This window comes from Gymnoscopelus microlampas (assembly GCF_963454915.1).
Source record: "Gymnoscopelus microlampas genome assembly, chromosome: 16".
NCBI lineage: Eukaryota > Metazoa > Chordata > Actinopteri > Myctophiformes > Myctophidae > Gymnoscopelus > Gymnoscopelus microlampas.
The window spans coordinates 45,949,606-45,963,370 of record NC_139953.1 but is presented as its reverse complement, the minus strand read 5'-3'; the positions used below and the strand labels follow the sequence as shown (position 1 = coordinate 45,963,370).

At 43.4% G+C, this 13,765-nt stretch overlaps 2 protein-coding genes across 4 annotated transcripts in view; both read right to left on the bottom strand.

Moving 5' to 3' along the window:
- cep43 (centrosomal protein 43) overlaps positions 1-11,028 on the bottom strand; it is a 30,594-nt gene extending 19,566 nt beyond the window's left edge. For 2 of the 3 annotated variants that reach the window (XM_084083227.1, XM_084083226.1), the window contains exons 1-10: positions 10,683-11,028; positions 7,905-7,958; positions 6,811-6,865; positions 5,795-5,883; positions 4,248-4,370; positions 3,712-3,738; positions 2,384-2,440; positions 929-999; positions 722-783; positions 336-397 (exon numbers count right to left, since the gene is read on the bottom strand). In XM_084083227.1, the coding sequence (XP_083939353.1) occupies positions 336-397; positions 722-783; positions 929-999; positions 2,384-2,440; positions 3,712-3,738; positions 4,248-4,370; positions 5,795-5,883; positions 6,811-6,865; positions 7,905-7,958; positions 10,683-10,766 (684 nt within the window). In that variant the 5' untranslated portion in view covers positions 10,767-11,028. The remainder of the gene's footprint in view (positions 1-335; positions 398-721; positions 784-928; positions 1,000-2,383; positions 2,441-3,711; positions 3,739-4,247; positions 4,371-5,794; positions 5,884-6,810; positions 6,866-7,904; positions 7,959-10,682) is intronic. The other variant, XM_084083225.1, reaches the window with a different exon arrangement.
- Positions 11,029-12,329: 1,301 nt separating this feature from the next.
- On the bottom strand, positions 12,330-13,409 carry LOC311063031 (kelch domain-containing protein 3-like; the record flags this gene model as incomplete). Its single annotated transcript, XM_084082247.1, has 1 exon — positions 12,330-13,409. The coding sequence occupies one exon, from the start codon at positions 13,407-13,409 to the stop codon at positions 12,330-12,332; it is 1,080 nt and encodes a 359-aa protein (XP_083938373.1).
- Between the last annotated feature and the right edge of the window lie 356 nt (positions 13,410-13,765).

Below are 13,765 nucleotides of genomic sequence, written 5' to 3'. Positions count from 1 at the left end.
CTCTCTCTCTCTGTCTCTGAAGTCAGACTAAAAATGCTGAATGGGGTTTTCAGACCCTGTGAATGTCTGGCTACCACCGATGCCTCGACGACGACTTGGCATCAGCACATGGACCCTAAAGACCACAGGCTGGCCATGTCATAATAGGTGAACATGTGGTGAAAATGACATATCCACAAGCTAACCACGTGTTGTGTTCCAATGCATTGTGAGCTTGTTGATCGGCTATTTCCGGCAAGGCAGTGGGCCTAGTACGGAAAACAGTACACAATATACACACACACACACACACACACACACACACATATATATAAAGTTAAAGTAAGGATTCTTACCACAGTGCGACACTGAGCGAACAGCCGCTTGTACAAGCCCAAGAACTCCTGGAAGTCTGTCTCTGTATCAAACACAAAGCACACATCGTGTCTGGTTACTCTTCAGGAAATGTAAAAAAGAGCCTGTGTTCCAATGGATCCAATGTAGTTATTATAAAAAATAGCAGCTCTATAAGCTCAAAACGTGTCACAACACGACACATTATGACCTTATAGATGTTTGCTACTTTTGTTTGACACTGTAGTAAGAACATGTAAAGCATTCATTTCCGAAGAAAATAAAGAAAGCAGTGTTGGGTACAAGTTAAAATATGGTTACAGGGTTTCTGCCTGACAGCAAGCAACGTTATGATAATCAACATAATAATAATAATGATGAGATTTACTCTTCCGTGAGGCTTTGTCTGTGGTCTTTAGTTCATCACTGATGAAACTCTCCAACATGTTCCTGTTATTACGACACACACACACACACACACACACACACACACACACACACACACACACGTTTAGGAAAATGTCCATATATGTGTAGCACGGGCCTGAGAAGATGAACTTTCATCCATATTGTATTACTGTATGTATGAACGTACTTATTAAAATGAGGGAAGAGATCACTGAAGACACATCTGACGTCTTCTCTCAGCACGCCTCCACTCCTGTCCTGCAACACAACACAGTAACCCACTGAGCACTGTGTGTGTGTGTGTGTGTGTGTGTGTGTGTGTGTGTGTGTGTGTGTGTGTGTGTGTGTGTGTGTGTGTCCTGAGCATGACGTTAAACTGCCCCGTTGTAACTACCATCGTCAATGTAGTCGGTGCAGTGGATGCACTTGCAACTTCTGTGGACTATGTAGCTTACATACAAGAAGACACTACTCACCGGTAGAATCTACAGAGAGCTTTAACACCAAGCAGCAGTGCAAGACTAAGAACTTTGTTTCCTCTGGTGATCCAGCCTAGGACATAGATCTGGTGGCTCGTCTGGTGTTCAATCGCCCCAAGTTCTCCCACACAACTATCCTTCTCCGTTCTCTACACTGGCTCCCCCTAGCGGCTCGCATCCAGTTTAAAACCCTGGTGCTAGCCTATAGGGCAGTGAAAGGAACAGCTCCTTCTTACCTCCGGGCTATGGTTGATGCCTACACCCCTGCCCGACCACTTCGGCCTGCCACCTCGGGGCGACTGATTGCCTCGTCACTCAAGGGTCCTTCTGGGCGATCCAAACGGTCACAACTTTTTTCTGTTCTGGCCCCACAGTGGTGGAATGAACTTCCCACTGATGTCAGGACAGCAGAGTCACTGATGTCAGGACAGCAGAGTCACTGCCCATCTTTCGGCGCAGGCTGAAAACCCACCTCTTCAGGAAATACTACCCTTACTCTTCACCTTGCCTACTTGTTGTTAACTAGTTGTACGAACGCTTGTTTTATTGTTGCATTGTTTTATTGGATCTTGTTTAGTCGTTACAATTATTTGAGTTAGCTCCAGCTCATTTGATTTAGCTATTTTGTCTCATCTGTTTAAGGAAATAGGTAGCTGATATATTGCACTTTTACCTTAGCGCTAGGTATACTCTTGGTTGCTTGTTTTTGCAGAAAATGCACTTAAGACTTCTGGTGATTAGTAGTTTTGTTCCCTACCTATGTTGACTTATTGTAAGTCGCTTTGGATAAAAGCGTCTGCTAAATGACTGTAATGTAATGTAATGTAATTACCCACGGACTTGTTGTTGGAGGGTTTCGACAACTTGGGATGAATGCCCAAAGACGAGGCAGAAAGCCTGGCACAAGTATTGTGCCGTCTCTGCTGCCATGTATGGCAGCGCCGCCGCTACGTGTGCCCATGGAGTGCTGAGTGACATGCGTGTTATATCCATGAGTTTGTGAATGTAACCTCTACTGCACCTAAAACATTTGTGTCCCTGTATGCTTTCCCTGTGTGTGGACATAAATACATTGTTAAACTGTGTGTGTGTGTGTGTGTGTGTGTGTGTGTGTGTGTGTGTGTGTGTGTGTGTGTGTGTGTGTGTGTGTGTGTGTGTGTCACCTTGTCATAAAAGTCAAACTTCTTCCTGGCGTCTGCTATTTGCTTTGGGGACAGTTCCTAATTGGAGAACAAGAGGGAGACATTTGTATCTGTCCAATGTACATAATAATAATAATAATAATAATAACTATTATCATCATCATCATGGTAGCTTATAAAACAGATTTAAGGACATGCAGTAGTAATAATAACTATATTATTGGTTATGCTAATAATGAAATGATATTGATAATTATGCAAAGTTGGGATTGAATGACTTTTAAGACCTTTTTAATAAAGAATGTAATTAAAAAATTAGACCATTACTGCGTCAACAGTAATCAACAAACTGTACTATAAAAAAAGTTCCAAAGAAATTTCCATGAGCTATTTTCACAAACTAAATGTAATGCCTCAACTCCTACAATTCCAAGTACTTGTCAGCATGGGTTGGGGGGGGGGGGGGGGTCCCAGTTCAAATATTGAATAGATTATTTTGGGTCCTGGAAACATTAAGAATCTGTGCCCTAATTCAAATATCACTCCCCCATGGATCGACCGTGTGATGTAAGCGACCGTGTGATGTATGTGTGTACACAAGTCATCACACAGAAAATAGGACAGGCTTGTTTTGTCAAAGCTGGTGAGACTCTGAACAACAGGAAGCTGTGTGTGTTCCACTAACCTACCGTTACAGGAGTGATGTCACCATCACCACATTTTACTTGTAAAGTAACTAAGTACATGTACTCAAGTACTGTGCTTAAGTACAATTTAGGTATTTTTACTTTCTTCAGTGTTTACAATTTGCAATACTTTTACTTCTACTCCAGTACATCTCAGAGGACAATATTGTACTTTTACGAAAGTACAATATTTTATGAAAACTTTAGTTACTAGTTGTTCATTTGTAGATTTTGATCATTATTACAAAACAGGCTAACCACATGAGCCCTATACTTCGGCCATTGGAAAATAGCAGATCTACAAGCTCACAATGCGACGCATTGTGAGCGCGTCACAATGAGACGTGTTTTGAGCTGGTAGATGGGCTATTTCCACTATTTTAGAAAATGTTTGAAAATATTCTTCAACATGAACCAGTTTTCTGAAAAACGTACGTTGCTATATCAGTGGTTCACTAACGTTTTCATGTCAAGGACCCCAACAATTGTATTATAAAAATATTTTGTTCCACTGACCTGATTTGAGTTAAAAATGTTCTATTCAAAGATTTGCACAAATGTTCAAGATTTAAAAAAAACAAATATTTTTTTGTAGAGCTTGCAGATCTGCTATTTTTGTGGAAAATCGTGACACATACACACACATTATAATTAGATAATTACCTTTGGAATGTTTGTAGCTTTGTCTCCCTGGTAACAGAGCAGCAGGACGGGGTACATGAGAGAGGACACACATGCATTTTAGTTTACACAATCTGACCTCAGAGCAGCAGCACGTATAGTTAGAGAAATGGAACTTTAAAGGTGGTGTGTGTGTGTGTGTGTGTGTGTGTGTGTGTGTGTGTGTGTGTGTGTGTGTGTGTGTGTGTGTGTGTGTGTGTGTGTGTGTGTGTGTGTGTGTGTGTGTGCGTGCGTGCGTGCGTGCGTGCGTGCGTGCGTGCGTGCGTGCGTGCGTGCGTGCGTGCGTGCGTGCGTGCGTGCGTGCGTGCGTGCGTGCGTGCGTGTGTGATGTTGGCTGCCATGTTATTTGTGTCTAAATACCCCAAACTAAATAGTGCTGCTTTAACATACTCTACGACACAGATTGGAGAAAATTAAATTTTATGAATTTGAAAAAAGTTACATAGTGCCGCTTTAATGACCATTGAAGTGAAAGTGATACAGAACAGTCCAGGTGGATTGTGGGAGTTGTAGTGTACCTCACTGTGCGTGTGTCTTGAAGACTTGGTCAGTTCCAGCAGCAGAGGAGAGTTCCTGTTCACGTCCGTCTCCGACATGCCCAGCTCACAACACACCTGTGTGCGGCTGTCCAGTCCATTCATCTATAGGGAAAACATTAATCATAATTAAACATTAATAATAATAAAATAATGTCCACCTGATCGCAATTACTTGAGATAATCTCAATTATTTTTGCATAATCGTTTCCATTCACCTGCATAAATCTTTTAAGTATAAAATAACACTTTAAGCGGTTTATTGACTTGTTTATGATATTCACAAAATTAAAACGTGCTTCTCAATTATTTGATTAATCAACATAATGGCCAAGAATACAATTGATAGTTGCCACCCTACATGCTTAGTAACGTATGCTTATTCAGTTCTTCTTGCACTTCTAAGTAGCTCTGGATTCGGGGTTCAGGGACCCTCGGTGTTGAGGGACTTCCAAATGGACCCTTACAGGTCTGTAACTCTGAGAGTGTAACAAATGGGTCCATTTGGTTCCATTTGTTACACTCTCAGAGTTATGGGGGTTCTTAGAAATCAAGTGACATTGCACAAGTTTGAAAACCACTGGCATAGTGCGGACGGACAACACAGTAAATTATCCACCTCACTTTGCTGCTGACGCACAATGAATTTTCAAAACTTTTCCATAACTTTTCCAAAGTATTTTAACCCCATTTCCAGGACTATAGAAATCATACAGTGCAATAATGAGACTCTTAAACCAGTGTGCCATCAATCGCCCAAGATGGACTCGAGCGAAGGTGTCACGTGACAAAAAGAACAGATCTACAAGCTAACAACATATCAAGTAGCACTGCATGTTACTACATTTTACCTGTCTTTCACGTAATGTTTGACAAAAAACAATGTATTTTGTTGCTGTCGGGGAGAACCCTCTCATCGCGAAGCGACGCGTTTCGAGCTTGTAGATCTGCTACTTTTGCCATTTTAGAATTTGAATCCTGAAAACTAACAGTTTTGAACATTTTCCAAAACATTTGATTTAATTCCAAACCTTTTCCAGGGCCTGGAAAACAGTTTTTCTAATTTCAAAATATTTCCAGGAATTTCATGACCGTGGGAACCCTGGGTTTCACAATTGTTAAAACCGTCACAGTATAGTGATACGCTCATCTAGTGGTTGTTTTTACTGAAGGAAGGTACTGTGTGTGAGTGTGCGTGTGTGTGTGTGTGTGTGTGTGTGTGTGTGTGTGTGTGTGTGTGTGTGTGTGTGTGTGTGTGTGTGTGTGTGTGTGTGTGTGTGTGTGTGTGTGTGTGTGTGTGTGCGCGCGCATGTGTTGTAGCTTGAGGAAGCGGACACATTCCTCTCAATATCCATTAGTTACTTCTAGTCATAATCATTTGATTAATAACACGGCCGAAGCTACACTTCAGGACAGTTTCTCGTGCAATTTCGTCACCAGATCGCTGACTTGCTGGAAACGCCGAAAATGGCTAAATGGTAAGAAATAGTAAATAGTGGAGGAATCCCTGGGCTTGGGTTCATACTCACAGAGTTGATCTCTGGTTGGAACACAGCGAGGGTGAAGTCCAAGTTGAACACCTGGAGAAAGTCTATCACCAGACTGGCTACCACACGACCTGCAGGGAAAAAGACAAATTAAATGTATAATTAAAAGCTGCTCTCGGGGGCACGGTGGCGCAGTCGGTAGCGCTGTCGCCTCACAGCTAGAAGGTCCTGGGTTCGATTCCCGCCAGGGACGCTGTGGGCGCTGGGGGCGTGTTCTCTCCTCCATGTCATCGGCGCCCATACCCTAGGTGGGGTTGGCGAAAGGGCCTACTCTGTGTGGAGTTTGCATGTTCTCCCCGTGTCTCCTAGGGTAGTTAATACCCTCACAAAAACATGTAGTAATCCTGGTCACTATACTGCCTCCCCCTGGTCAGCCGGGGCGCCTGATGGAGGAGAAGGGAACTGGTTGGAATAACGTGTTCCTTCCACGCGCTATGTCCAACCAGGGAAACTCCCCCCTGTCGGGTGATAAGAAGCGGCCTGCTTGCTCCTCATGCATTGAAGGAGGCATGAGCTTCAGCTTGGGCTCTCCCTAGGCTGGCAGAGGGTAGGTAGTGCCCAGGATTACATAGGCAATTGGCACTGGGTGAAAAAATGTGGGTTACAAAATCGTGGGATAAAAATTATAAAAAAAATAAAAAATAAAAGCTGCTCTAGCCAGATCAATATGCACGGGTTAATCAATGGGGAGCAGGACATTATTACTAAATTATTCAACATTTTTCAAACACTTGAACATTTAAAAAAAAAGCAGATGTACACGCTCACAGCACGGCAATAAGTGATGCGCTGTGAGCTTGTATATCTGCAAAGAAATATATATAGCCAACGTATAAATGGATAGTGGTTAAAATGATTGTGATGCTGTATTAACACAGATTTTGCTGGGGACCCCCTGGAACCGCCTCAAGGACCCCTGGGAGTTCCCAGACCCCACTTTGGGAACCAATGTTTTAGGGAATTTTGTCAATTAGCATTCCCCAGAGAGCAAAACTTACCATCTTTGGTATTGAGGCATTTCTTCAGGTTTTCGTTGACAAGCGGTGTTTTGTTCTGGTTCGGGGACAAAAGACAAACAGCAGCTAGTTAGTTAATGGTGAAGTAAATAAATAGTTACAGTGAACACTTATAACCACTTAGACCCTGTACCAGTGCTGTAGGGCAGAAACCTTGCATCTCCAACTTAGTTCAACTTAGTCGTTTTTGCAAATGAATGCCCTACTTCTTCGTGCAAAAGTGTCGCAGAGAATTAGTCAAAATAGCCGATCTACAAGCTGACAACGCGTCACTTGGTGGCGTTTTGTGAGCTTGCACATTAGAAAAGAACTTAATTGAATCTATTGGAACAACAAACGTTCCAGACAGTGACGATATACTGTACTTTCCTGACTGGGGTCCCCCATGGATCTATACTAGGCCCACTCTGTTATTCCCTCTACACCAAATCACTTCGCCAAAAATAGCTGCTCTAAAGGGCGCTCGGGCGGCACAGTGTCTGTAAAGCAGTGGTTCTCAAACTTTTTCATGTCACGGACCCCCAAAATGATATGAATTTGGCCGCGGACGCTCAACTAAAAAATATTGTTCCAGGGACCCCCAGGAGGAAAAACTTGAGTAAAAAATGTTCCCTTTGGAAAATAGATATTCAAATATTTGCACACATTTTCAAGATTTTTCAAAAATAGCAGATCTACAAGCTCATAGCGTGGTGCAGCGCTATGAGCATGTATATCTGCTATTTTTGAATAGCTAAAGTATAAAATAATAGTTAAAGTGGTTAAAATGATTGTGACGCTACATTAACTACTTTAGCTGGGGACCCCCAAGAATAATCCATGACCCAGGGGGGGGGCAGTGCCCTCGCAGACTTCGGTGCTCTATAGACGAATCCACAGACACGCTGCCTGTAGCTGCCTGTAGGCAGCCATTGCTGCGGTGTCGCGTCCGTGCATCGTTGACACCGCAGCAATGGCTGCGCGCAGGGCAGCGCTCCGTGGATTCGTGTATAGGGAGGGGTTCATGTGGTTAATAGTATAATAACGTATTTAAATAGTTAACACATAGATAAGATCAGCAGAACATGGACCATTACCTCCAGCTTATCTTGCTCCTCCATGGCCAGAAACACTGCAGCACGCATCTCTGCCTGCAAGATGGAAACATAGTCACTTTACCATTACATTTCATCACACACACACACACACACACACACACACACACACACTTTTACTCCACTACATCTCAGAGGCAAATATACTTTTACTCCACTACGATTATTTGAAAACTTTAGTTACTGCCACTGGTCACTTTGAAGATTTTGATTATTATCACAAAACATACATCAACCACTTCAGCCCTATATACATTTCGGCCATTTGAAAATAGCCGATCTACAAGCTCTTCATGCAACGCATTGTGAGCTTGTAGATCTGCTATTTTCAAAAGATTTGTATGCATTTTTAACATTTGAAAACTTGTGAAATGGGACATTCTACATAGTGAGTAGTTTAACTTTAAGTATATTTTGATACAAATACTTTGGTACTTTTACTCAAGTAAATTTTGAATTCCGTACTTTAACTTGCAACAGAGTGTTTCTACATTTCAGTGTTGATACTTTTACTTAAGTAAAACAATATAGTACTTTTTCCACCACTGAATGGGAGAGTTTGAAAACCACTTGCAGGACTAAAGGTAGCCATGGTTCACATGACGCTCGTCTCGTCTGTCACGACTCACAAGCGTCATGGCGCAACTTGTTCCTGGGGTCGACACTTTCTCATTTACAACCCGTTCATCAGGGGTCTTCAACGTTTTCAGGCCAGGGACCCCCTAGCTGAGAGAGAGATGAAGCAGGGACCCCCTCTAAATTGTATAAAATTATGTTTCAGATTAAACTTTTTTTGTTTACTTGGACTGCTCTTTTTTCCCCTCTACACCTATACCTCTTTGCCAAAAAATAGCCAATCTACAAGCTCACAACGCCTCGCAGCGTGAGGCGTTGTGAGCTTGTAGATCTGCTATTTTTGGCTAAAGTTCTCCTCAGAAAAGGGATGCTAGGGTTCAAGTGGTTACGGTAAAAAAAAAATCATATCACACAAAGATTTGGCGGACCCCCTGTAGTAACTCTGAGGACCCCCTAGGGGTCCCGGAGCCCCTGTTGAAGACCCCGGATCTACATAAACGTTCACATTTCAAATATAAAGTATTGACCCCACGGCCATCGATGTGAGTTGAAGCGGTCGGGTCTAAGTAGTGTACCCGTATCTTCCGTATTGTTCAATAACCTAAAACCTTTTTAAATCCTAGAGTTCTAATGTATCAGAGTGCAGTACACCATTGGTTCTCAAAGTGTGGTCCGGGGACCCCCAGGGGTCCTTGAGGGAGTTCCAGGGGGTCCCCAGCTAAATAAGGGATAGTTAGGAACCAAATTGACCCTTATGGGGCTGTAACTCTGAGAGTGTACAAATGTAACTCTGGGTCTGTAACTCTGAGAGTGTACAAATGGAACCAAATGGACCCGGTCCATTTGGTTCCATTTGTACACTCTCAGAGTTAAATTAACATTGATTTTACAATATAAATTGGGGTCCCAGAGATAGAAATGCCATTAAACTGGGGGTCCTTGCAATTAAAATGTTTGAGAATCACTGCTAGAGCCGTAAAAATCTTCTTTTATGGGGGGTCCCTGGCATATCTTTGGTCTCTTTCAAAGTGAAGTAAGACAGGAATAATCACGAAATGGCTGAGAAATGGCGGAGTAACACTTAAGACAGGATTAATCAAGTAACACTTAAGACAGGATTAATCAGGAACAGTACTGGCGGAGACCTGTGCTGCGAGGAGCACATTTTCTAGTATTTAAGATCTGAACGTTTATGTAGATGAACCGGCTGTAGGAAAGAATTAAATGGACCCTTATGGGTCTGTAACTAAACCAACTAAACCAACTGCCCCGTCCATAGGAGGGTTTTCTGTGTACAGTGGGGTCCTCATGTCTTTGTCTTGTGATATGTTGTTTCTGTTGTCATGTTGTTATGTTGTTTTGTTGTGAACAGACCTTAGCCTTGTGAAGACAATTTTCCCCTTGGGGACAATAAACATTATTATTATATTATTATAACTCTGTGAGTGTACAAATGGAACCAAATGGACCCTATGGTGTACAAATGGAACCAAATGGACCCTTATGGGTCTGTAACTCTGAGAGTGTACAAATGGAACCAAATGGACCCTTATGGGTCTGTAACTCTGAGTGTACAAATGGAACCAAATGGACCCTTATGGGTCTGTAACTCTGAGCGTACAAATGGAACCAAATGGACCCTTATGGGTCTGTAACTCTGAGTGCACAAATGGAACCAAATGGACCCTTATGGGTCTGTAACTCAGAGAGTGTACAAATGGAACCAAATGGACCCTAGGGTCTTTAACTCTGAGAGTGTACAAATGGAACCAAATGGACCATTATGGGTCTTTAACTCTGAGAGTGTACAAATGTAACCAAATGGACCCTTGGTTACATTTGTACACTCTCTGAGTTAAATCGACATAGCTTTTACAATATAGATTGCGGTCCAAGTGATAGAAATTACATTAAATGGGGGTCTGTAGCCCTAATGCATGTCAAACTGGGGGTCCTTGAAATTAAAATGGTTGAGAATCACTGCTAGAGCTGTAAAAAATCTTCTCTTAAGGGGGGTCCCTGGCATATCTTTTCAAATGGGGGTCCGTGGGCTAATAAGTGTCAATTTGGGGGTCCTTGACATGAAAAAGTTTGAGAACCACTGGGCCATTAGGCTAGGCTAGCAGGCTATACTAGTGGGAGTGTTTCAATAAATAAATAAATAAATAAATACTAACATGTTACCTTGAGTTTGTTGAGGATGCCGTTGTTTTCCAGGTTGTGGATCAGCAGGTCCCTCAGTTCTGTGTCGTCCTCTGTAGCTGACATGATGCTAATGCTATGCGAATGACGCTAATGCTAATGATGCTAACGCTATGCTAATGATGCTAACGCTAGCTGTACTGTGTCAAATTAAACGTATAGAACAGTTTGTGTCCTTTCTAAGTGTCTGCTCCTCTCTGTGTTGACTGTGACGCCCACCAGGCTGCATGGATAATAGCTTCACCCACTAATACTAAAGTAATGTGGTTAAAAAATAAGGCTTTGTTGTGGTTGTGATGCTACCTAGACAACCATTGACACAACCACAACAAACACACGTCACACACCCGGAAGGGAGCTGTTTTTTCTTCACTTTTGTCATTGAGTTTTTTTTTGTGGTTACCGCCACCTACTGAGCCGGAGTGTTTCTTTCTGGATTCATAGATTAGCCAAATAATGCCTAAAAATAATAATCGATGACACTTCTTGGTGATGATGATGATGATGATGATGATGATAGTAATAATAATAATAATAATAAAGAAAATTAAGAAGAATGATAATACATGAAACCATATTTTATCTTTGGGAGCCCAAAACAATATAAGATTCTCAGTGTTATTTTTTCTTTCTTTTTTTTAACGTTGAGAACCAGTGGGCTAAAGTAAAAAATAATGACTAGTGTGAAGAGTGCTAATGCAGAGAATGAAGAGATACAATAGTAACACAAGTGAGTTGTGTTACTATTGTATCTCTTCACACTAGTCATGTTGAAGACAAAGTTTCATACACAGTGGTGGCAGAGTGAGATTACGTAATAGAATATAAGTGAATGACACAAACTACATGCAGGAGCTATGTAGGACCCCTTGGTTCACAAGGGGTCCTTGGTGGGGTTCCCCAGCAAAATGTGTTAATATAGCATCAAACCACTTTAACCCTATATGCATTGGCTATTTGACAATGGCCGATCTACAAGCACACAACGCATCACATCGCAACACGCTGTGAGCTGGTATACAGTATCTGTGTTTTTGAAAATGTAAAAATGTATTTTCTGTTTATTAAAGAGCCTGAGAGATGCAGAGACTCCCACACTTTACATATAAGTCAGTCAATTGTCTTTCACATATTTTATTTTATTTATTCATGTCATCATTTTTCATAAAAATGTGGTTTGTGGGGAGGGGGACCAGGGTGACGGCCCCCCCTGGAGCCGTCACTGGATCTGAGATGTTCCAGGTCTCACCGTTTGGGCGACTAGGAGACAGTTTGGAGAGAGAGAGAGAGCCTACATTACTGTCATGAAGACTATAGCCAGTTTGGACAACACGTCGCAACACATTGTGAGCTTGGACATCAGCTATTTTCGGCAAAGACATTTGGTGTAGAGGGGAAAAGGAGCAGAAATAGAAATATGACTGAATAAAAAAAAAACACAAAGGTCTCCACCTTTGCAGGCATGTTCTTCTTCTCCCAATCCCAGTTCTCCGTTATAAACAAAAGTCCTCTTCCATAACTGTTTTGGCATGGAAGCAGGCAGCATTCCTGCTCAAAGGGTCTTTTTTTAAGGGCGGCAAGCTCCTCGTCTGTGCCTTTCTTCTGTTCCATCGGATACACGTGTTGTATTTATGTAGTCATCATGGCCCCCAGTTCCCACCTGAGGTCGCGAGGGAGTCCAGACTGCTCCATCTCGCACTGAATAACTGTCAGCTTGCATAGTGTCTTCAGACTAGGACTCAGGTCTAAGACGGACATCTCTGTGTCATCATGTTCAAGGTCTTCAACCTCCGGCCGAATGGTTCTGTATCCTCCAAAGAGCACGACGCGATCTCCCACCATGCAACAGCATAGACCAGTCTCCAATAAACATGGGACGCTTCCCTTGGGCTCCACTGCCTTCCAGGAGAAGGTCTCCGGAACAAATTTCCACAGATCGTTGAATGTCCGCTTCAAGTTGTCTCCGCCGATTATGAACAGCTCTCCATTGTAAGCGAAGGCCGAATGGCAGGCGCGTCTTTCTGGACGAAGCTGTGCAGAAGGCGTGCTCAGCCAGCAGTCGGTCTCCGTGTCAAAAACCCTCACGTTGTCGTAGTGGTCCTCATCGCGGTCCCCCTGGCCCCCGAATACAAACATCTTCGCCCCGATGACGGTGGCAGAGTGACATTGTGAAGCAGGCGGCGGCGGAGCGCGCCCGGCGATCTTAATTGAAGCCCAGACCATCGCGGCGGTGTCCAACCTGTAGACGCCATTAGAGCATCCGTTCTTCTCGTCAATGTATCCCCCAAAGACATACATGACCTTCCCCAAGACACAGGCCGAGTGGCCGGCCCTCGCCTCTGGAACGCTCCCGGAAACCTCAGGCTTGAACCATCCATGGGCGTCGACGTCAAACGCGTAAAGCGTTTTGCAGTACTCCCCCGCGTCGTAATCGTGTCCGCCCCAGATGTAGATGACGTTTTCTATCAGCACAGCCGTGTGGCTCTCGCGCCTCGAGGGAACCTCGATGGGACGACGTTCTCCTCCTCGTCCAGTTATCACCGGACACAACTTCATCCAGCGCAGAGACATTGTGTTGAAGACGTGGACCGCCATGTAGGGCTCCCCGTCGTAGTTTCCAAAGGAGTACACCTTGTGACCCACTGCTACAGCAGCGTGATCGCAGTCCTTCTCCGGCCCTCCGTTCAGATGTACCGTCCAGCACAACATTCTGTACACAAGGAGCACCTCGGATCAAATCATCATGTCCACTTCTGTTGAAAGGAATTGAAGTGCCATGGTGCGTGCTATATCGCTTATATTGGAACGCGTGGCATGAATGTCACGCGACGCTTATTGGCTGCCAAAGGGCTAGCCAATTAGGGAAGCCGATGCCCTAATCCAGTGGTTCTCAACCTTTTCAGGCCACGACCCCCCCCCCGCCCCCCCCAAAAAATTGTATTTGTATTTGTATTTGAAGTGGGGACCCCAAAAATAATTGTATTTGAACTGGGGACCCCCCAAAATAATCGTATTTGAACTGGGGACCCCCAAAAATAATCATATTTGAACTGTGAACCACCCAA